Source organism: Microtus oregoni, unplaced genomic scaffold (assembly GCF_018167655.1).
Source record: "Microtus oregoni isolate MIOR12 unplaced genomic scaffold, Mior012 000013F_ref0000133, whole genome shotgun sequence".
Taxonomy (NCBI): domain Eukaryota; kingdom Metazoa; phylum Chordata; class Mammalia; order Rodentia; family Cricetidae; genus Microtus; species Microtus oregoni.
In genome coordinates, this window is record NW_024543072.1 from 9,211,512 (window position 1) to 9,236,153 (window position 24,642).

The 24,642-nt window shown below is 35.7% G+C and overlaps 1 protein-coding gene across 2 annotated transcripts in view; it reads left to right on the forward strand.

The window, feature by feature from the left end:
* Positions 1-24,642, forward strand: part of Ankrd28 (ankyrin repeat domain 28) — a 159,181-nt gene that overhangs the window by 128,904 nt on the left and 5,635 nt on the right. For both annotated transcript variants that reach the window (XM_041662443.1, XM_041662442.1), the window contains exons 10-27: positions 261-375; positions 1,694-1,776; positions 3,384-3,447; positions 5,045-5,113; positions 7,318-7,458; positions 8,942-9,053; positions 11,116-11,142; positions 11,498-11,572; positions 13,359-13,560; positions 15,152-15,239; positions 15,605-15,722; positions 15,801-16,020; positions 18,132-18,219; positions 18,306-18,389; positions 19,014-19,159; positions 19,925-20,007; positions 20,362-20,444; positions 22,112-22,203. In XM_041662443.1, coding sequence (XP_041518377.1) covers positions 261-375; positions 1,694-1,776; positions 3,384-3,447; positions 5,045-5,113; positions 7,318-7,458; positions 8,942-9,053; positions 11,116-11,142; positions 11,498-11,572; positions 13,359-13,560; positions 15,152-15,239; positions 15,605-15,722; positions 15,801-16,020; positions 18,132-18,219; positions 18,306-18,389; positions 19,014-19,159; positions 19,925-20,007; positions 20,362-20,444; positions 22,112-22,203 — 1,890 coding nt within the window. The remainder of the gene's footprint in view (positions 1-260; positions 376-1,693; positions 1,777-3,383; positions 3,448-5,044; positions 5,114-7,317; positions 7,459-8,941; positions 9,054-11,115; positions 11,143-11,497; positions 11,573-13,358; positions 13,561-15,151; positions 15,240-15,604; positions 15,723-15,800; positions 16,021-18,131; positions 18,220-18,305; positions 18,390-19,013; positions 19,160-19,924; positions 20,008-20,361; positions 20,445-22,111; positions 22,204-24,642) is intronic.

Below are 24,642 nucleotides of genomic sequence, written 5' to 3' on the forward strand. Positions count from 1 at the left end.
GCTCTAAAGCAGAATGTTTAGACTCATTGCACCCTAGAACTCTTTCTACTAGTTTAAAATATGTTTAAGTCCTATTCTCAATTTACAAAACTGTTTTAAATTTGCAGTTGATAACCCCAAGTAAATATGCTTTAAATGAAATTAATTAGAATTGCTATATCCATTAGTTTATACTTAAGCATCAATTTATTATGTTGCATTTCACAGTGTTGACCAATCTCTATATAATCTAGTGTCTGACACTATGTCCTTTATCATAGGAGCTGTAATTGACTGTGAAGATAAGAATGGAAACACCCCTTTGCATATAGCAGCCCGGTATGGCCACGAGCTGCTAATCAACACTCTTATTACAAGTGGTGCTGACACTGCAAAGTAAGCAGTACTTACAGAGCTGGTAATTGCTGTCTGGGGAAGCACAGAAGCAAGTGTACAGTTTTGTAGAGATTTCAAGTGGGAGTGTGCGTTTTATCTTCAACAGTGTAGTCATTGGCTTCTTTGTTTGCTTTCTTCTTACCTTTTATCCTCACACTGGTATATCTTATATGTTTTATATATAATTTTGAGTAGCCAGTGTGGCATATTTTTATATTTCTGTTCATTTTTTCTCCAGCATAAATAATACATGGTTTTGATAAGAAACTTAACTTTTATGATCCCTTTACTTTTCAATCTAGAAGTTATAAAAATTGTGCATACCAAATGCTTTTCTTGGACCATCTATAGACAGTGATTTCAGACTGTGCTGTGCAGAGCCCAGGGAGTCCCTAGTTGCTGATACAAAGGGGTCCCTGTCCCCCAGCCCCATCCTATTTAAATTGCCCTGTACATTTTTAAAATATACATGGTTTTATATACTGTGAAAGTCAACACCATAATTATATTGGTATTTCTAATTTTTATGTCATTTATATGTATTAATAAACAAATTGTAAACTTTTTATGTATTATAGATGATATGCTGTGTACATTTTTTTCGATTTAAAATATACGTGTTTGCTGATATATAGAGACTTTAGGTTTTTCAGATCTGTTTATACAACTTGGGTTTACTTTACAGGATTTAATTTTATTGTATAAGGATACATACAATATTCTCCTTACTTGCAATCAAGTTGCTTTCAAATTTTTACTATTATAAAATGACTGAGATGAACATTCTTGAGCCCAGCACCTTGCAGAAATGATTTTAAATTGTGAAGTGAGGTGGAGAAGAAGTTTTGCTTCATGAGCAAATATCTGGAAATATTTTCGTTGGGGAGAAAAGTATCAATAACATAACCCAAAGGTGCTGCTAAGCATTTGACATTAGAATATAGACCTCATAAATACACCATGAGTCTTGGTGATTGGTGCTGTTACACACCTTTAATCCCAGCACTTGGGAGAGAGAGGCAGGCAGATCTCTGTGAGTTCGAGGACAGTCAGGCCTATACAGAGAAACCCTGTCTTGCAAAACCAAAAAATAAAATAGTCTATTATTGTCCTAGTACTAAGGTTAGAAAGATAAGCTTTGGGAAAATATAGCTGGGTAGTTAGTTTTACCACTTTTCAATGACTGGCCAGACTTTCTCCAAAGTATTAAGAGATTTCTTTTCACCTAATTTTTACTTAAGTAAATATTTTTATAATAAATATATTTATATTATTGTATTTTCATGTGTTCAATGAAGTTTCTGTCTATTAATTTAAGGCGTGGTATACATGGAATGTTCCCACTCCATTTGGCAGCCTTAAGTGGTTTTTCAGACTGCTGCAGAAAACTTCTTTCTTCAGGTAAGTGGAACCTTTTCAGACCAGTTTGTTTGTGCGTGCTTGCTCACACGTTCTCTCTCACCCTTCACAGTTAGCAGCTCTGAGAAATGCTTTATTCTTATAGTTGATTCTCTTTGTTAGTTGGAGACATGGGGTGTGAAGTCTATAGAGCAGCTTCTATCTAGTGATGGTAGTTTCTTAACTTGCCCTATCTAACTTGTTCTAGAAGCAGTATACCTTAATTTGGCATGTTTCATTGATTTGGGTCTTCATTTTGAGAGTTAAAAGTCATAATCTTATAGGCTCGTGAAATTATTAATTTATTGTTAATACTTAGTTTAAAATGCTATAACTGTAGTCGGCGTGGATTTTTTTTCCGTATTACTGCAAACTATGATTGTTATTAAGTGCAATAAATTACTGACTGTATAGGATTTGTTTTTAAATTACTTTCTATTTCTCAGAATATAAGAATGTTAAACATTAACACTCATGTTTACTGAAATAAATTAATGAGGTTTCAGTGAAAATATTATAGAGTGAGACAGATATTCTGAGGTTTGGGGCTCTGCTTGTTGGGATGTATGTACAATACATTTTTATTTGAGTAACTTCATTATTGTGGTTGTTTTATTTAAGTCTGGATCAACATGTATTCATATGAAACTGTCCATTTCACTTTCATGAAAAGGAACATTAAAATCTCTTCTCAGTATTAATAATAGCCACATGGAACAAAGTACATGTCTTTTTATTTTGGAAGGGAGGGAAATATGAGTGGAGAGTGTGTAAAGCCCAGGCTGACCTTGAATTTGCAATTCTCCTGTTTGTGCTTCCCAAGTGTTCAGATGACAGGTGTGTACCATCATGTCTGATTAAAATGCTTTATTGAGATATCTGTGTATAATACACTTCTAAATTCACTTATTTAATGTATACAGTTCAATATTCATATGTTCATGTGGGTATAAACCATAAATTTCATCCATTGTGGAATATCTTTAATTCCTATAATAGAAATTCCATTAGCATAATGTGGTATATTAGTTATCACTCATACAATTTCTATAGAATTACCCAACAAAATCTTTTATGACTAGCATTTTGCATTTCATGATCTTAAGGGTTCTGTTTGTGTCTGTTATTTCTTTTTCTTGTTGACTATTATCCCCATTGCTCCCTATAGCCTTTTAGAGATTAGAGTGGTTTGCTTGCTTGCTTGCTTGTAACAGGTTTTACACCATGTTGCCAAGGCTAGTCAAGACTCAGAGTAGTGATCCTCCTGCCTTAGATCCTCCTGCCTTAGTCTTCTGTGTGACTGAGACTATGAGACTGAAGGTGTGAGCTATCATTCCTGGCATATATAGCCTTTCAGACAAGCAATATAGATAGCGCTTGTAAAATTACCAAACTTTTAGTAGAATTTTTTTGTAATGTTGTACATTACTAGTCTTTTTCTTTATATATTTTTGTACTTGTTAAGAATATATGCTAAATAAATGAATGAATATATAAGTTTGCTTAAGATTGAAAAGAACAATGTGATATATTTTTTGATAATACTATCTTAATATAAAGTAATACATCTATGATATTATATGAGAGAAGATATGTATTCATTCTTACAGGATTTGACATAGATACCCCAGATGATTTTGGCAGGACCTGTCTACATGCAGCTGCAGCTGGAGGGTATGTTAATAGTATTTTTATTTCTTTTATGAAGACAGTATTAGATTATACACTTAGCATCCCAAGAGCATCTGGGTTCATTCCAGAAATCTCGAGAGACAGATACCAGTCATGAAGGCTATCTCTTTGTTCCTCTTTATTAGTTCTGAGTCTCCCCATAATAGAAACTGAAACATACCTGGAGTTTAACAAAAGACAGTCCAGGGCAGCAAAAGTTACTCCCTCCCCCCGCCATCGCCTGTTGGCTTTATTTCAACTAAGTCATGAGTGTTAAGTCAGAAAGAACAAACCTACAAAAGAAAGAGAAAATAATCCCTATATAAATAAAGATGTTCATGAAATGATGAGAACATTCAAAATATTAAAAGTATTGTTTAGTGTTCTAAATAATACTGTACTCCACTGTAAATAGTACTTTAAAAATTATATCATCAGAGAAAAAAATGTTGATTATATAGTTATGTCTTGGCTCAGAAGAAATGTGATTAGAATATTTTAGACTAAATTTTATTTATATTATTTTTAGTTTAGAGTGTGTGTGTGTCCCTATTTTTGAGACAGAATCTTGCTATGTAGCCAAGTCTCCATCCTCAGCCTCTGAAGTGTTGGAATTATAAGCACACAACACCCTCCTTGTTTGGGTTAAGTTTTAAGAAACACTGTAGGGAAAGCTAGTCAATTAGTTCCATTGAATGACCAGAGGTCTTGGTCTCTGCAAACATTCTGTTATCTTACTGCTTCTGATCAGTTAGATTTGTGTTAAGCCATTTAATATCCCAAAGGACATTTTGTGAGCATTTTATTTCTAATGATAATTCCTTAATATTTCCCTGTTATTTCAAAGAACAAATGTGCTGAACCAAGATTGCCACCATGCAAGTCTAAGTTATAAAGATGAATTGAGAGCATATGTGACTTACTCCCCTCTTCTTCTAAGGTCACCAGAGGACATTTCAGTTAAAACCTAATCTGTGTGTAACTTGCCTATGGAAGTCAACTGGCATGGTTTCCATTGTAATATACAAAGTTGTTCAGGTTTATAAAAATTAAGTTATAATAATAAATTATGTAAGCAGGTCCTACAATTTTAAGGTTTATCTAAATAAACAATGAAAATATAGGAGAGTGGGGGAGCTTAATTTACTATTATGTGCTTTAAGGGTATAAAAAATTTTTGTTGTTTGTTTTTAGTTCATTTTAATTGAGTATTTTTTTTTTTTTTTTTTTTTTTGGTTTTTCGAGACAGGGTTTCTCTGTGGCTTTGGAGCCTGTCCTGGAACTAGCTCTGTGTTAATTGAGTATTTTTAAACTCCTTGAATTTAAGACATTTAAATATAAGTGTTGGTTTCCTACAAATCTCTTAGAATTGTTTACAAAGTGATCTTCCTTTTCTACAGAAATATAGTTCACTTATTTCCTTTGTGCCAGTATATGCACATAACTTTTTAAAGTGCTAAATATAATAAATTTTAATGTTTTATTCTTTATAAAATGTAATTATCATTTAAAAATATTCATTTATGCTTATTTAAGCCTACCATTTTTATTATAAAATCACTGATAATTATACTTTCAAACTTTTTTTTTCCCTGATTAGAAATTTGGAGTGCCTAAACCTTCTGTTGAATACTGGTGCAGACTTCAACAAAAAGGATAAATTTGGGAGGTAATCAGTTATATGACTCATTTAAAGCTAGGTTAAATTTGCTTACTTAATGGCTTCCTGGGCTTTTAACTGACCTCTAAGATTTACATTTATGTGTCACACAGCATCTTTGGAGTTGTAGTTATGATTACTAGACTCTGAAGCAAACCTGGGGTTGTGACTTATCTTTCCAAGTGCACAGGATTGCATTTGATCCATAGCACTGCCAAAAGGAAAAGAAAAAGAGCACATGCGAACACCAGCCAGCTAAGTCAATGGGTTCTAAGTGTTTGTTCTCAGCCCCAGCCTTTTTGTTTATTTGTTTGTTTATCTGTCTGTGTAGCCTTGGAGTCTATCCTGGAAGTAGATTTTATAGACCAGGCTGGCCTCGAACTCACAGAGATCCGCCTGTCTCTGCTCCAGTGCTGATTGCTGGGATTAAAGGCTTAAAGCTGTGTGCCACCACTGCCCGGCAGCTCCAGTCTTTTAATTGGGTTCCCCTTACAGTCCTAGCCTCTGTCATCGTCCCCCACCCACCCACCTTTTAAAGAATTTTTTTATTTTATGTGTGTAGGTGTTTTACCTGCTTGTGTGTTCATGGGAGCCAAAAGAGGAAACATCAAATCCCCTGGTGCCAGAGTTAGAGATCATTATGAACACTGAACCAAGGGTCCTCTGGGAATGCAGCCAGTGCTCTTAACTGCTGAGCTGTCTCTCTAGCTCCTTACCCTTCTTTATATTAATTGTCCTCTTCCTATAATTTTGGCATAGGAACTTAAAACTACATTGTACCAGAGTGCCTTTACAAAATTCATAGTACCTAGAATTTTTCCAAGTCATCTTTTGTGAAAGTTTTCTACTTCCTATACCTACTTACCACTACTAAAAGGAAAAAATAGGTTACAAATATGTGTGTGATTTTTCTCTTATACACATCCATATAACCCACTGAATACAGTCTGCAGGAAAACAGCTATAAAAGGACAAAGTCTCATTTCTAGCTTTGTTGTTACTAGCATTTGTAGTAGTAGCAGTTGAAGCTTCTATTATCTACTCCTATGTTTAGCAGGATTAGACACACAAAGTACATTAAAACCATTCAGGAAAGAATTAAATGCAGTTTGAATTTGTTTGAAAGATGTTGGTGGTAGCATAAGCAATATGTGTCAGCAGGTAAAAACTACAAAAGACTTGTGACGGGAAGGAGATGTGTAGGTTTGTATTAGTTTCTTGTAAGAGTGCCAATGCAGAAGAAAAAGGAAGAATTGTGTAAGGTAGGAAGTAAGAAATAAATAGAAGAAAACTAAGTGCTGTTTGACCCCTTAATACTTGGAAGAATAAATGCACTAATAGAAAGAACAATAGTTTAAAGCTATTTTTTTTATTTGCAGTAATTTTTAAATTCCATACAACAAATAGTAAAGAGAATTTTTGAAGCATATCATATTCTAATATGAGGTTGAAAACTGTATTTCCAGTATTAACTCCATTTTAAAAATCTCTATAATAACTGGGAATCATAGCACTTGCCTTTGATTCCAGCATTAGGAAATAGATCTGTATGAATTTAGGCCAGTCAGGGCTACATAGTGAGACCCTGGCTCAAACTAATAAATCGAAAATAGTATAATATCCAATAAAGCAAAATAATATTTTGGTATCATTTCCTTATAAATGTATTAGAGGGAAAGAATACACTGTGAAGAACTCTGAAATGAAGTTACCATAATTTTTTTCTTTTAATGAAATCATAAAATCATCTTAGATCTATCATCTTGAAATAGTTATCCTATGTTTAATAGAATTCTGTGATTTTAGTAATCAGAGAGAAATTACTTATAATTATTCATAACTTTAGAGATTAAAACGGCACATTAGCTTCTCTGAATAGGAAGTTAGTCTGTAAGCCTGCACCTAGCTTATGCTTGAGAGCTCTGGTGTTACTGCTGAGGCCCTATGTGGAGTTGATAATGACCACTCTTGTTTGTGTCTGTGTTTTTCTTCTTTGCTTTTTCTACTCAAGACATGGACTCTGGGGCATTTTTGTTAGTGTAAGGCAAACTTTATTAAAATGAAAGATTTTAGGTTTCTAAGCAGAATAAAGAGGTTGTAATTAACTTGGGATTGTATTGTAACTAAATGTTTAGAACAAAGCTCAGCTATGCTTATGTTTACAAATGTATGTTCTTGGCTTCTATATTTCCTGTGTTACTTGATCACAAAAGATCTCCACTGCACTATGCTGCTGCCAACTGCAATTACCAGTGCCTGTTTGCTCTTGTGGGATCAGGAGCAAGTGTGAATGACCTTGATGAAAGAGGCTGCACACCCCTGCACTATGCAGCCACGTCAGACACAGATGGCAAGTAAGTATCATGTGGAAGGAGAAGAAGATTGTTATTTCTATAAACTGGCATCTTTATATGGGGACCGTTTTACTGCAAATGTTTGTTGCCTTTTTATATTTTTATTACCATTCCCTGAGTCCACAGTTTGAAAAATGAAGACATTTCATAATTACTATTAAATCCTAGCTGTTGCTGTCTCCCAAGCATCTGGCCTTTAGTTGAAAAATCTAGTAGAGGATGGTCTTATTCTTCCTGCAAAACAGTGTTTGTTTGTTTGTTTTTTGTTTTTCATTACAAGGTTTCTCTGTGTAGCCCTGGCTGTCATGGAACTCACTCTGTAGACCAGGCTGATCTTAAACTCAGAGATTTGCTTGCCTCTGCTTCCTGAATGCTGAGATTGACATATAGTAGGTACATATTGCTTCAATATTGTTAGATAGCAAACCGAGAAATGCTGATCAAGAGTGGTGGGTGAGAAGAAAAGGATAAGTGATATATAAACCGGCAGAAGAAATCCCGTTACCAGATCCATTTGTAGTGCCTCAGTATAAAATTTTTCTTAGACTGATATCCAGTGAAGACAGCAAATTATATCTTCAGTGTTTCTAGTATCCCTCGTGTGTCAGAGGAGGAACAGTTAGTTATTCCTAGGGAGCAATGCTAAAAACATGGTTCTGGGAAGTTACAGTTAACACAAAAGCTTTTGTTTTTCACTTTTTAAATCCTTTTCAAAATGTGTATAATTCAGGCTGGGGAGATGACTCAGTAAATAAAGCACTTGACCTCACAAGGTTGAGGACCTCAGAACCTATGTAAATCCAGATTAGTAGTAGACATCTGAAATTCTAACACTTGTACCTTGCTGTGGGAGTCAGATAAAGAATCCCTGAAAGTTCCCTAGCCAACTAGACTGAGATACATAGCCACAAACCACAAGAAACCTGTCTAATGGTAGAAATTAGGGCTGACACCTAGGGTTGTCTTCTGACTTCCATATACCTCCTATGACACACATGACCATACCCAAAAATGTGTGTGTGCATGTTTATTATTTATTATTATTGTGAATGTATATTATAATGTATGTACACATGCTCTTATAACTTAAATTAATCCTTTTATATTAATGTGTGTGCTGTCTTAAGGCTCGTTAATCTAATGTATATACTTCCCACCCTGTTCACTCTGTGTCTTATGGCGTCTCTTCGAGACTCCCCTCCTCCTCCTTCTTCACAACATTCTCTTCGTCTGGTTCTCTCACCTAATCTTATCCTGCCTAGCTATAGGTCTGTCACCTTCTTTATTAAACCAGTCACAGTTATATATGCTCATGCAGTATAATGGTATATTCTACAGTATAGAAAAGTTTATTGAGTTTTATAGTCTTTCTTTAAGCCTGGTTAATTTTGGCATGTAATTTTGTGGGTTTGTGGTATTTTTTTATAATAAAATATTTAAATGTAAAATTTGGAATTTTCATTTTTGCTGTTATTATATATAGGTGCCTGGAATACTTACTAAGAAATGATGCAAATCCTGGAATCCGGGACAAACAAGGATACAATGCAGTTCATTACTCAGCTGCTTATGGTCACCGTCTGTGTCTTCAACTGGTAAGATTTATGAATTCTCATGATAACTAGTGTGAGTTTTTTAGTTTAGTAATATAACTAAAATGAGACTAAGTCCAGCAAACATTTAGCTTTGTTCTTTAACATTTTCATACTCCATTTCCCTCTTAAATTCATAGTTGCTTCAGTAAGATACCTCTCATTCTCTAATTATCTTTTGAAAAGGGAAAAACAGCAGGGCAGTGGTGGCGGACACTTTTAATTCCGCACTTGGGAGGCAGAGGCAGGTGGATCTCTGTGAGTTTGAGGCCAGCCTGGTCTATAATAACTAGTTCTAGGATAGCAACGGCTGTTACACAGAGAAAACCTGTCTTGAAAAAACCAAACCAAACAACAACAAAAAGGAAAAACAAGCCACTAAATCCAGTGTGGTAGCACATACCTATAATCCTAATCCTTAAAAAACTAAGGCAGAAATATTGTAAATTTGGGGCTCGGTGAGATACTGTCTAAATGATAGTGCATTTCATCTCTTGAGGGGAGTCAGGCACAGTGGGACATCTCTGCAGTCCTACTTGGGAGGCTGAGGAAGGACACTGACTTGAATCCAGGACAACATAGTGAGAAATTCCTCAAAAAAAAAAAAAGCAGATTAATCTTTGAAGAAGACTATGAAAATGTTGTGTTTCTTGAGATGGTCGCATATCGCAAGACTGACCTCAAACTAGCTGTGTAACTGAGGATGACCTTGAACTTCTGAGCCTCCACGTTCTGAATCCTGAGTTTGCACCATCCCATCTAGTTTTATGTGGTGTGGGGATTTCATTCATGTGAGCACACTACCAACTGAGCTATATGCCAGCCTTCAGATCTTTGTATTGTTCAACTTCTAGGTCTGTTGCATTTATTTCTACCCCTTTAAATAAATATTTCTCCCCCCTTTTTAGTTTTATTGATTTCTATTGAGCTCTACATTTTTCTCTGCTCCCCTCTGTGTCTCCCCTCAACCCTCTCCCAAGGTTCCCATGCTCCCAATTTACTTAGGAGATCTTGTCTTTTTCTACTTTCCTTGTAAATTAGATCTATGTATGTCTCTCTTTGGGTCCTCATTGCTGTCTAGGTTCTCTGGGGTTGTGATTTGTAGGCTGGTTTTCTTTATGTTTAAAAACCACCTATGAGTGAGTACATGTGATGATTGTCTTTCTGGGTCTGGGTTACCTCATTCAAAATGTTTTCTGGCTCTATCCATTTTCCTGCAAAATTCAAGGTGTAATTCTTTTTTTCTGCTGTGTAGTTCTCCATTGTGTACCACATTTTCCTTATCCATTCTTCAATCGAGGGGCATTTAGGTTGTTTCCAGGTTCTGGCTATGACAAACAATGCTGCTATGAACATAGTTGAGCACATGTCTTTATGGCACGATTGAGCATCCTTTGGCTATAAACCCAAAAGTGGTATTACTAGATCTTGAGGAAAGTTGTTTCCTAATTTTCTGAGAAATCGCTACACTGACATCCAAAGGGGCTGTAACCATGTCTTACTTGAAAAAAATAAATCCCCTGAGGGAGTTACATTTCCCTCATGTGTTTAGAGAACTATGCAAAGTCCTTTTGTTTCCCAGTTCTTAATAAAGGACAATCTGCTTTTGCAAAGGAAGTTTGAATTTCAACCATAGTCTGTCCTGGAATATACACGATTCAGAACCCTTCTTTGCCAAATTGGAAAGGAAGAAATGAGTTAAAATATACTGCAGTGCATATACTTCTTGTTTAGGTCAAAGCTTCCTTTATAGACATGTATAAGCATTGCTTCCCTTCAGTAGGAAATAAAACTCAAGGAAGGAATCTAAGAAGGTCAACATAATTCATATAACCATTATTGTGCTACTGTAAAAATAACCCATAATTTCATAGGTTACTATGCATCTTTAGAATTAAATTACAGGCTTTATATGTAGATTTGTTGTCTGTGTAAAAGACTTCTTTTTGAAGGCAAAGAAATCATGGGTTTAAAACAGAAACTAACAAAGTCCTATATCAATAAAAATGTTAAACATCTTAATATATATGAGTAACTTCATAAAATGTCATTTCGTTTATTTCAGATTGCAAGTGAAACTCCTTTGGATGTTGTAAGTATTAATTGAGTTCCCCCCAAAACATTTAAAATAGTATATTTCTTTATTCTCATTAAAACTAAAGTTAGACATATTTTCACATCATACCCCTGATACCAAAGACAATGACAAGAATGTATATTCAAGAAAGGAAGGTATTTACCTGATGGAAGAATGTTTCTTCAAACACCTGGTTGATAAAGCTCAGAGCCTGTGATTCTTACTGTGCTTTTGTGATTATGCTGTTTTGTGAATTTGCTGAGTTATTGACATACTCTAAAATGGAGTGAGGGATAGGAGGGATAACTACTACTGATATATTTAAAAAGTATCATTTCTATCATTTTTAAATGGCCTCTCCTTTTTTCAGTTAATGGAAACCTCGGGAACAGATATGTTGAGTGATTCAGATAATAGAGCGACAATAAGTCCTTTACATTTGGCTGTAAGTACTGCCTTCATAGCTAACTTTAATGGTTGTTTCACTATGGTTATATACTTGTGTTGATTGGTGTAGTCATTATCATGGAATTAAGACTTAAAGAACTTTTTTAATCCTTTACTTTTGAGCTTACTTATGTTCATATTGCAGTTTATATTCAATCAGCTTATCAGTGGACACTTAGTGTTGTTTCATCTCTTGACAGTGTAAGTGCTGGTGTGTTAGGTTTTTAACTGAAATAGACAGTTTTGCAATTTAATGATTAAATTCAATGAAATGTGATTATTTTACAATTTTAACATTTTATATCTAATCTTAAGAGACTTTCAGAAATTAGTTAGAGTAGTTTTTAAATTATTATTATTTTTAAACTCAGGTTTTCAGATAACCTTATAGTGAGACAATGGAGTGAAGTTTAAGGAAAATGTTATTTCTTCCTAATGTTGGTGCTAGACACAGGCTTTTCCTTCAGTCTTTTTTTCTTTGGAGCCTGTCCTGGAACTCCCTTTGTAGACCAGGCTGGCCTCGAGCTCACAGAGATCCGCCTGCCTCTGCCTGCCGAGTGCTGGGATTAAAGGCGTGCGCCACCATCACCCAGCCTTCCTTCAGTCTTGTAGAAGGAAGTGATAAGGAGAAGAGCTTTATAAAAAAGCATCTATTTTCTCTCCTCTTTATTTTTTTAAATACTATCTTCTGTGTATCCAGTGAAATTCTTCAAAGTTCATTCTTAGAGTAGCATGAGTTCTTCCACCTAATATTGCCATATAAAATTGGGTGTGATCCTAAAATTAATTCTATTGTCTACACTCGTGTTATCTTTGAGATAATTAAGTTTGTAGATAAACTTCCAGCAAAGCCAACCTTTCTCTTTGCTTGTACTTTCTGACTTTTTCTTTCCTTTTAGAGTGGACACTCTGAACCCTCTGTACCCCGTTTTCAGACTATCTCCTAAATGACTTTGATTGTGTCCTACCATTACATGAGTTCTGGAAATTGAACTTAAGTCACCAACCAGGCTTGCAGAACAAGTGCTGTTACACACTAAGCCATTTCACTGGCCCAATTTTTAGACATTTTGCCCAAGAAATAACTGCTTTATTGTCCTTTGAAGTTTATTGCTTTATTTCCTGTAGTGTCCAGTGCAGTGTCAATGCAGTGTCAAGGTGAACTGTCTGGAACACTTTGTCACCAACTTCACAGCCAGAGCTTCCATGCCTGCTGTTATTCAGGCATTGTTACCTCCTGCCATTTGAGGCTTTATTATTTACAGAATATATGTTTCTTTATATGGGAGAGTGCTGGTGATTCTTATGGAAAAGAAATCTATGATTTAAACTTCCTGACTTCTCAATATAAAAGTTTGTATTATCTCAGTTGTAACAGTGTAAAAATGAATTTGCAGGCTGGAGAAATGGCTCAGCCATTAAGCACTGGCTGCACTTCCAGAGGTCCCGAGTTCAATTCCCAGCAACCACATGGTGGCTCACAACCATCTGTAATGAGATCCGGTACCCTCCTCTGGTGTGCAAGCATACATGGAGGCAGAGCACTATATACATAATAAATAAATCTTTTTAAAAAATGAATTTGCTAAAAAAAATGAATTTGCTTACATTTTCCAGAACATTAGTGTATTGGGAATGTAACTCAGTGGTAAAACTTGCTTACTTACCTGGCATGCACAAGTACTTAGTTTATATTCCCAGAATAGAGAAAGAGAGAAATAGAAACCTAATTGGGGAGTTGGTCTAAATATGTACTTTTTTAATTTATATATTTTTATTTCTAGGCCTATCATGGTCATCACCAAGCCCTGGAAGTGTTGGTACAATCTTTGTTAGATCTTGATGTAAGAAATAGTAGTGGTAGAACACCCTTAGATCTTGCAGCATTTAAGGGCCATGTTGAATGTGTGGATGTACTCATTAATCAGGGAGCTTCAATCCTCGTAAAAGATTATGTTTTGAAGAGAACACCTATCCATGCAGCAGGTATGCCAAATATTATACTTGATAATGTTTATAATCCTAATGTACTTTTTCATACTGATACTGTAGTTGTGTTTACTTTTATGTTAAGTAGTCAAATTATTGTATTCTGAAGGAAAAGCAACACTTTTATAAAATCATATACCTTTAGGATTGGATTTATGAAATAAAATACTTAGGTTATCACCAGAGTTTAGTGTTTTGTACTCTTTACTTCCTTGCGTCCTCTCCTTCCTTCCTTCCTTCCTTCCTTCCTTCTTTCCTTCTCTCTTTCTTTTTTTTTTCTTTCTTTCTTGTTTTGTTCTTTGAGACAGGGTTTCTTTTTGTAGCCCTGGCTGTCCTGGAACAAAATTTGTAGACCAGGCTAGCCTAGAACTCAATAGGTATCTTTTACTTCTTTCTAATGAAATATTTTAGATTAGCATGTGCTTTCATGGCAAATCATTAATGTTTTAAAAATAAGTCTTTTTCTTTTTAAGACTTATTTGAATTCCATGTGTATGAGTGTTTTGCCTGCATATATATGTGTGTGCCACATGTGTGCCTGGGACTCAAGAGACAGAAGAAGGTGTTACATCTCCCAGAATTGGAGTTGTGGATGGTTGTGAGCCATCATGTCAGTGTTAGGAATCAAACCTGGGTCCTTTGCAAGAGCAGAAGCTCTCTTAGCTACTGAGCCATCTCTCTAGCCCTAATAGTCTCTTTTACTATTTTACTGGTTACTGCATTAAACCCTCAGAAAAAAATTCACAAAATTTTAACTTCTACAAGAACTACCCCAAGTTGTAGTTTCATAATTTTGCCAGTGTACTAAAAAATGCAGGGATGTGTAACCAAGTTGTTGGTATGTAGGAAAAAGATTGGCAAGGGGAAAGAGAACAATTATAGAAATGACTTAGTATCAACAGTATATCAATAGAAGACACAAATTTCCCAGTTCTTTATAAGAATTACTACAAGGCACAGTACTCATTTTCAATAACCAGTACTGGTACAACTGAAAAATAGTAGCCAAGTGTTTTTCTTAGTTCCAATCTTATGTGACCAGATTCAATTCACTTTGTTTATGGAACATTAAGAACCCATTCAAATATATGACTTGATTTGTACTTGTTTGGGGGAAAGATACATTTTAGAAGACTATAGAAATATAGAACACACTAACTGTTGATCCCAGAGCAGCTTTTAAGAAGTATTTGTTATTCAGGCAAGGTTTAGAGACAAATAACAAGCATTTAAACTCTCAGATAAAGATGTCTGTAGAAGCTGTCAAGTGGTGTGAATAAGATGGAGTCAGCTGGGCAGTATAACACATGCCTTTAATTCTTCTAGTGGCAAGCTAAATAAAATGAGGATTCTGTTAACATGAGGGAGGATGAAGGGGTGGGGGCAGTATATGCATTCCGCTTGCTGTGTGCAGACAAGTTCCTTAATAGCAAATACAGTATAAAACCTTCTTTATACACATAGTTGTTGTTCTGCTTATTGAATTCAGTAAAACTGTCCCCAAATTATATTCTAAAAGATGTGCTATCTCTAATATATTTTTGTTTAATGATGTATCTTAAAATTATTTAAAATTTTTTATTTACAGCGACAAATGGCCATTCGGAATGCTTACGGTTATTAATAGGAAATGCAGAACCACAGAATGCAGTAGATATTCAAGATGGAAATGGACAGTAAGTTTAAATAATTTTTAGATTAACTTTTTTTATGTCTTACAATATAGCCCCGGCACTCCTCCATTTTACAATCTTACTACCTTACCACCTCACCCTTTTTAATGCTGGGTACAGGCATGAGTACACTATACCTTGCCTTTGATTGTTGTTAAAATACTAGTTGTTCTAATACTCTGGCCCCTATTTTAGTAAGTTTGTAATAGTTTATATACTGGAGAAAGACAAGCATATATTTAGTTTTTCTTTTAAACACATAAAAAGTTATGTCACGATAGTGCATATATAGAAAATAAGCCATGACATCATTGCTGTTTTAGAGTTTTGTAAGTGATAACACTAAACCTAATTCTGTTCCTGTTCAGGACACCTCTAATGCTGTCTGTTCTCAATGGACACACAGACTGTGTATATTCACTACTGAACAAAGGAGCAAACGTAGATGCCAAAGATAAGTGGGGAAGGACAGCATTGCATAGAGGGGTAAGCCAAAATTAAATTAACTAAATTTGGTCCATGGTGCCCACATAATGTATTTAATACACCCAAATTGTTTTGCAGGCAGTTACAGGCCATGAAGAATGTGTAGATGCATTACTTCAACATGGTGCTAAGTGCTTACTACGGGACAGCAGGGGTCGGACACCTATACACTTGTCAGCTGCCTGTGGACACATTGGAGTTCTTGGAGCTCTTTTGCAGTCAGCAGCATCCATAGATGCAAATCTCGCCGTACTAGACAATCATGGGTATACAGCACTTCACTGGGCTTGCTACAATGGTTAAGTATCCGATAAAAACCTGCACTGAGTGCCTGCCTACTAGGTACTAATAAGTAAAAACAGGCAGCTCAAAATACATTGTGGTATTGATGACAGTAGCATATTTATAAGTCGGGCTTAAAATGTAAGATTAGTGGAAAGACTAGGAATAATCTACTCTCTAGTTGTATCTCACTCCTGTCCTTTATTATGCTAAAGACAGGTCATTAATTCTCAAGTGTTTGAGATAAGCTTTTATGTTCTTTTCCTTTCAGCTCTCTTGAATTGATGTTTAATGGGTATAGTAGAGTAGCCAAAGATTGTACCTGAATCAAAAGAATTGCTGTATATTGTCATTGAAGTTTGATTTGTTTTTATACTATGAATTAACATTTTATGAGTCTAATAACCTGAGAAAGTATCCACAAATGTGAATTTTATGTAAAAATCAGCAAGATAAACTTCTTAAGCAAAATTTTTTTGGGGTGGTGGGTTTCGAGAGGGGGTTTCTCTGTGTAGCCCTGGCTGTCCTGAAACTTTGTAGGCCAGGCTGGCCACAAAAAGAGATCCGCCTAACTATGCTTCTCAAGTGCTGGGATTAAAGGTGTGTGCGACCACTGCCTGTTGAAGGCAGAATTTTTTATTGGGTGATTTTTTTTTTTTAAAGTGATCAGTGACATTCCATGTTATACAGGAAGTGTATTTCCCAAGGTAGAGCATTTACTTGTCTTTTGGAGGTTTACTCTCATAGAAACAGAATTTTACACCAACAGCATGCTTGGTTGCCATTAAAAACAAAATAAAAAACAAATGGGTCTGATTTTTTTTTTTTTGAAAAGCAAAATTGTAGTGATTCTGAATTGAGCTAGAAGAAATGTAATGTTAGTTCACGCTGTAACAGACTCTGCAGTCTAAAATTAATGCCATGTTTTTAGCCAAATGCCTCCTTTATAATTTGACATTACATAAGTGGAATACATTAAATGGTTTAACTGATTAGTAATTTTTGTACAGAAAAATGGAAGTACTCTAACCAAAACAAGCTTTTCTCTCAATGAAATGATGACCAGGTTTTAGAAAATAATTGACTATAAACTTACTAAGCTTAAAGTCCAGAATTTCAATTTATTGTTCCTTTCAACAACTAATCAACTTGATGTTCTTAAGCACCCTCAGAAATAACTTTCTGAACCAGGTAGTGGTGGCACAGGCCTTTAATTCCAGCACTTGACACAGGCGGATCTCTGTGAGTTCAAGGCCAGCCTGGTCTACAGAGTGCCTTCCAGGACAGCCAGTGCTACACAGAGAAACCCCATCTCAAAAAAAAGGAGGGGGGGGTGGAGGAAGGACGAAAGAAAGAAAGGAAAGAAGGGAGGAAGAAAGGAGAGAGAAAGAACTTTCTGAAATACTAAGAGAAATAATAAGACTGTATTTAGATTGTAGCTTGGTTCTACCCAGTGCTAATCCCTGGAGATAGCAGATAAAGTACTCTATAACTCAGATAGTGGATCTCTAGCCCTTGGTCTCAGGCTTTGTGGGTTACAGCTATTGATGATACCTGCATTGTTAATGGGACTTGAGAAGTTTAAAAATCTTTACAAGAGCAACTTTTTAAGGGACCTGCAAAATGACTTAGCAAGTAAAGGTGCTTGCCACCAAGCCTGACAACCTAAATTTGCTTCCTGGGACCCAACTCCTAGGCTAAGAAAAACTAGTTTTTGTTGGAATTTATTGTTTTGTTGGATTTTTATTTTATGTTTTTAAAGCTGCTTTTTAAAAAAGCTTTCTGCCTATTTCTCTCAGAATATTTTCCTTTTTCACAATACAGTGTTTTAGGAAATTGTCCTATGCATGTTATTATAGAAGATGCATACAGTTTATTAATTGAAAAGGAAAGTTGCAGAACAAAGTATGCCATTTGAATTGTAAAAAGAAAAAATAAGTGTTTAGGCAATTGTGTGTGCCTGGAAACATTATAGCACTCTTGAGATCACTGGTTATGGTCTAAAAAGAGTGAAGGTGGGATGTAACAGAGTCTTTTTAAACGGTCCCCTTCTAGATTCTTCTGTGTATTTGAGATTGTTGCAAGTATCTCTTGGATTTTAATATCTGGTTCTTATGTCTGTATTAGGTCATGAGACATGTGTGGAACTACTTTTAGAACAGGATGTTTTCCAGAAAATAGATGGGAATGCTTTTAGTCCATTGCATTGTGCTGTGTAAGTAAAGTCATAGTGAATCAAATTCCTTTCGGTGTTTTAAGAAACACTGTTACCATAGACTTATCATCTTGTACCTTTTTCAGGATCAATGACAATGAAGGTGCTGCTGAGATGCTTATTGATACCTTAGGAGCCAACATTGTGAATGCCACAGATTCAAAGGGAAGGTAGGATTCCAGTTAATAGCACACAGTGTTTCTTTGCATAAGAGAAAGCACTGTAATTTGACCATCTGTTTGAGAGTTTATAGAGAACTCATATTTAATTGAAAACAAGACTTTGCAGATGTTGTAAATTATTATAAAGTCTTAAGTTCTTTGCATTATTAGGGCATTTGATTTTTTTATCAATTTAATTTATTTTAAAATATAAATGTTACTCTCCTGATTTAAAAAGTATGATTTTAAACCCAAATAAAATTGTTCATATTTCTCTAAATTAGATTAAAGGCTGAAAGAAGAGTCTAGCAATTGTAATATGTAGTAATTTTGGAGTAAATTATTTGTCCTTTTAAGTTTTCTTTAACAATATAATGTTAATAGTATTATATAGCTCATCCTTTTTTTAGGCAAGTTGTAGTTTAAAATAGATTGTGTCAAGTATACCTATCTAAAGTAGAAATTTGTAAGTTCCATTGAACTTATTTGTGTTGAGGGTCCCACAATTTGTATCTTAGCAATGCTTTTATAACCTACTAGATAAACCCTTGAAAATTTTTTGTCCTAAATTAAGGAGTAATTTTTCGGTGTATGTGCTATTCAGCTTTTGTTGTGTATTTCTCTGTGTCCCAGAACTCCTCTCCATGCCGCTGCCTTCACAGACCATGTAGAGTGTTTACAGCTGCTGCTCAGCCATAATGCTCAAGTCAATTCCGTGGACTCTACTGGAAAAACACCCCTCATGATGGCTGCAGAAAACGGACAAACCAATACAGTTGGTAAAGAAACTGTTTAGAGAAGGCCGAGGCAGTAGGACTGCCTCTGAGTGTGAGGTCAGCCTTGGCTGCATAGTATCTCCATAAGAAAAGAGAAGTTGTTTAGAACCTGGCTTAGTGTGCACCTATAAACTCAGCTACCAAAGAGCCTGTCAGAAGATCACAAGTGTAAGGCCACTCTGGGCTAGGTAGTAAATCACAACCCATGTTGCTTTTTTTTTTTTTAAGCTCAGTATGAATTCTGTTGTATGTGTAACTTAGATCCCAACCCTTCTGACTTCCATGAATTATCTCACCAAATTCCACATTTTCATTTTGGTTTATTGCCCTTACTGACTGAAAAGTTTTTTTTTTTTAATCAAGGTGGTTTAACCTCATACAACACAGGCTGTGGAATCAGACTGCATGAGTGTGAGTCCTAGATCTTAAGTGACCTCTCCTACCTCACTTTTTTCACTTATAAAATGAGCAAAATGACAGCATCTACTTTAAAAGATTGATGTGAGGGTTAAAGATAGCCTGTAAGTCCAGGGCATATAAAACTTTGAACATTAACACTCCAAAATGTTGGTTATTGTTGCTAGGACATGATTCGCATAAGAATATAAAGGTTCCATATAATTGCATAGTAATATAATGTGTATGTTATGTATTAGTGTTTTACTTGCAAGAGGGCTTTTTTTTCTGTATGTCTTAATCTCTCTACAGTAAGTTATTGATAGTCTAAGAATCATGTTCATAACAATTGATGCATTTTTTTCCTCCCAGAGATGCTGGTGAGCAGTGCTAGTGCAGACCTGACTTTACAAGATAAAAGTAAAAACACCGCCCTTCACTTGGCTTGCAGCAAGGTTTGTACATAGTTTAAGGATATATTTTCTTGGTTACTATTGAGTAGCATTAAGTTTTTCCAGCTCACTAGAATGAACAGAAGTCAGAAACAAGCCTAAGAATTACTAACCCTGAGTTTCTGGAGTGGGGTGGGAGGTGTTGGCTTACTAGGTTTTGAAATACGAGCTTAATACTTAGCTATTATTGACCTGTTTTTTATTCACATTTCTGATACCTTTGAATAAACACTTCAGACATTATCTTAGAAAAATTGTGATATGCGTGTAATATTGTACATATGTTAGAGATAGTTGAGTTGATGTGTTTATTCTTAATAGTTCACTGTTTTTAAGATCTATTTGCCACAATTTTAGGGTCATGAAACTAGTGCCTTGTTAATACTGGAAAAGATAACAGATAGAAACCTCATCAATGCAACCAATGCAGCCTTGCAAACGTAAGTACTTTGAGTATCTGGGTAAACTTAGTGATCTCTATAATTCTAAAAAAGGATAAATGCACTTTTAACATGTGACCAATAGTATAGATCAGTTACAAACTGTAAATCATATAACTAAAAGCTCTATTACTTGAAATTTTTGATATTTGAACTGAAACTTTTACAACATTGATGGATTTTTTTTTCTTAGTTTACTTTATAATTTTCTAAAGGAAGGTACTTCTAGTCTGTGTATTATCATAATCATCTGAAAAATACCATTTCATACTAGCAGTAAATGAGGTGAGAAGTGCGCTCTCTCTCTCTCTCTCTCTCTCTCTCTCTCTCTCTCTGTGTGTGTGTGTGTGTGTGTGTGTGTGTGTGTGTGTGTAAATTTAAAGAGGTTTCAGAAAGAATCAGTCTCTTGGAATAAGCAGTAAGTCTTGAATTTGACTCGCAGAAAAAATAGGCCCATGTCTCCCATCTTTGTCTTCCAATTTCCATTGATTTTAAAAAAGAAAAAAAAATGCTTTTAATAGTTCACATTGTAGGTTCAGTCAAATCTCTCAAAGGCCCAAATCTTTTATTTTTTTTTTATATTTATTTATTTATTATGTATACAATATTCTGTCTGTGTATATGCCTGCAGGCCAGAAAAGGGCATCAGACCTCATTACAGATGGTTGTGAGCCACCATGTGGTTGCTGGGAATTGAACTCAGGACCTTTAGAAGAGCAAGCAATGCTCTTAACCGCTGAGCCATATCTCCAACCCCTCAAAGGCCCAAATCTTAGTCATGGGGGCCAATAAACATCTTTTAAAGATTATTAAAATTTGTAGTATTGCTGTTTATAGCTTTTATTATATATTTGTTCACTTCATTGCTTATAAGTTAGGGCTGTAGTTCACCTAGTCCCAGTGGACAGCTACTTAAACCTAAGATTAGTGAACATTGTAAAGAGGGGACCAAAGGGTCATGGAATATCTTATGAGACTGTGTCTTCTGGTAAGGTCAGAAGCTACACTCAAAGTCTTGCCAACATAACTGCCTAAACATGACCTGAATAAGGGCAACAACAATAACCTTGCTAGAGTGGATCAGGGAAACCCAGGAGGTGTCAACCCCTTTCAAAGAACTATTGGTTCCTAAGGAATGCTGAGGGCAGAGAAATGGTCTTCTCCAAGAACACATCAATTCAATACCAGTAGTCAGAAAACATACATACAGTATATGCAAGTAGCATTATATAGACTGAACAAGTTATATTTAGTAATATACCTGTATATGCGCATATATATATAGGAGAAAAATAAATGAAACAAAGAGCAAATGAATTTGAAAAAGCACAAAAATGGGAGTATATGGGAGGATTTAGAGGAAGGGAAGGGGAAATGATGTATTTATAATAAAACTTCAAAAGTATAAGAAATTTTTTAAAAAAATAATGTAATTTATTTGGTTAACTCTTTTTAAGTATGGAGTCTTGGAAGGTTCAAAGGGTTTGATGAGGCCAGGAAACTACTACTGATGTTTGAGGTGCTACTGTCCTTCCTGTCTTCATTGTTTGAGAACTGGGTGTCTTGGATTCTCATCTCTAGTTCTTCACAACTTGATCAAATGCTCTTTGCAACCAGCTGTTTGTCTATGCATGCACTGCACATATATGTACAATTTTCTCCCCCAGGCCTTTGCATGTTGCTGCCCGAAACGGGCTAACAATGGTTGTTCAAGAACTTCTGGGGAAAGGAGCAAGTGTACTTGCCGTCGATGAAAATGGTAAGTTCTGTGTGCCTTCCCTTGACCAATTTCTTGGTAGAAGTTTTTCTCTTGATGGTGTATTTTTTAAGTAAAATGAAGTTCAGTACTTTTTTATTGTGCAAAGAAAAGTGTTGAAATAAATATTGAGTTCCTTGTTGTAGATAAATAAGAATAAAAAACAAGAAAGTCATCTGTAGGTGAGCTTCTGAATTAATGTATCTTCTGTTAAGCCAGATTTGATCTTCACTATTTGGTCACCACTATTACTCAGTTGGTAGCCAAAGATTTTGTTATTTCAACAGATATTTACCAAGGCCCTACTAAAATATCATATTCTTAGGCAAAGCCAATAGTTCTACTCTTAAATTAGATTCTGTTACTTTTTCCTACTAGAGACTATGCTCAGTTGGAAGTTCCACCTTGGTCCCACTCCTCCCCATTCCAGATTCCTGGCCCCTGTCCAGTTCCTTCCCTGAAGGTCTCCCTGTCCCTAGATTTCTCTTCCTCCTCCCTCCCTCTCCCTCCCTCCCCCTCCCCCCCCCCCCACCTCACCTCTTGGGACTTGGAAAGGTCAGCCAAGAATGATTGGCTCATTAAACCTGGTCTTTTTTAATTCATCTTGATCTGGCTTATTGCTCTGGTAGAGAAATCTATTATCAGGATACCAAAAATACCTGTCAGCTATCACTTTATGTGTTGTTGCAGTCACATTCAGAGCCTTGTGCATATTCTGCAAGTACTCTACCACCAATTGCACCCCAGTCTCCCCATCAACATTAAGATTCTTCCACTGTAGCAATCACTAGTCTCAAAACTGCTGCCAGCTCCACTATATTTCTGTCTTCCACTGCAGCAAGGATGACTTTCTATAGGCAGGCCTTTGTCCCCACTACATTGTAGATCTCTTCTCATCAAGGTTCTTAGTTCTCCACAGTATTAAGTCAGCTTTTGTTTCACTTGACTGGACAGCTTTTGGTATATGATTACTCCTTTTCTCTTGGTAAACTTCCTTTACTTGGCTTATAGGGATTCTACACTGATGTAGAGTTCTGAAATCTAATAATCCTGTTTCTTATTTTCTCTGTCTACATTTACTCTCTAGGTGACTACTCTAACCCTTGATTCTGAACATTATTTGCTGAGATTTCCTACATTTATGTTGCCAGCCCATACCTTCCCCAGTGTCTTGTCTGCATTCATATATCTAACTGCTGAATTCATAATACCACACAGATGTCTAGAACTGTCAACCCTTTTCCTTACTCACTCTAAACTTACCCTTCCAAACCTGATTTCAGTTGAAGACAGATCTTCTCTTTATAGCTCGAGGCAAGAATTTGAATTGTCCTTGGTTCCTTTCTCACGCCCACTGTACACTCCAACAGCAAACGCAACTGATTACATTTAAAGTAAATCCCATATTTATCCGTCTTTCTCTCTGCTATCCCACACAACAGATACCCTTAAAACACATGATAACATATTTTTACTGCCAATTTATTCATAGTTCTCACAGTGACCTACAAAGTAGTCCACTCTTATGACCTTTCTGACTCGCTTTGTCCCTCCTACGAAACTACCCCAAAGTGTGTGTGTGTGTGTGTGTGTGTGTGTGTGTGTGTGTGACAGTTTTTGCTTTAGCTGTCTTCTGACAGGAACGCTCTAATCTGCAAGTATTCTTTAACCAAATCCTTAACTATTTCAAATCAGATTTCATCTCCGTGAAACTTTACCTCACTAATTAATTGTATTATGGCATTCTTAGTCCCAGTTAGCCTGTTCATCTCTTATTCTCAATAAAGCTTAGTATAGTCTAACTTACTGAATATGATGTACTTTTCAATGCCTATGTGTGTATCTCCTCCATTAGAATGAAAACACACTCCATAAAAGCAGAGAATCTTTGTCATCTGTGTTCATTGATGTTTCTAAGTGTCAAAAGAATTTGGGATTTTGGTGGATATTTGTTGCATGTTTAATTATGTCAGAACTGTTAAATCTGAGACTTCTGTGTGAAATAAGTATGACATAGTCTACTCCCTATAAAGGAGCATTAAAGACTCTTGACCATTCCTTATAAGATCAGATAAAAGACATTCCAAATAGCAGCAAGTTGGGAGGGAACTTTCTTTATTTTTTTTTTGGTTTTTCGAGACAGGGTTTCTCTGTGGTTTTGGAGCCTGTCCTGGAACTAGCTCTTGTAGACCAGGCTGGTCTCGAACTCACAGAGATCCGCCTGCCTCTGCCTCCCAAGTGCTGGGATTAAAGGCGTGCGCCACCACCGCCCGGCGGAACTTTCTTTAATTGATAATTTTTTTTTCATATATTTTGATCATGTTTTCTCTTCCCAATTCTCCCAGATCTTCCCTACCTTCCTACTCACCCATTTTATGTTCTCTCTGTCTCTCTCTCCCCCTCTCCCTCTCCCCATCTCCTTAAAAATAAACAGAAAACACA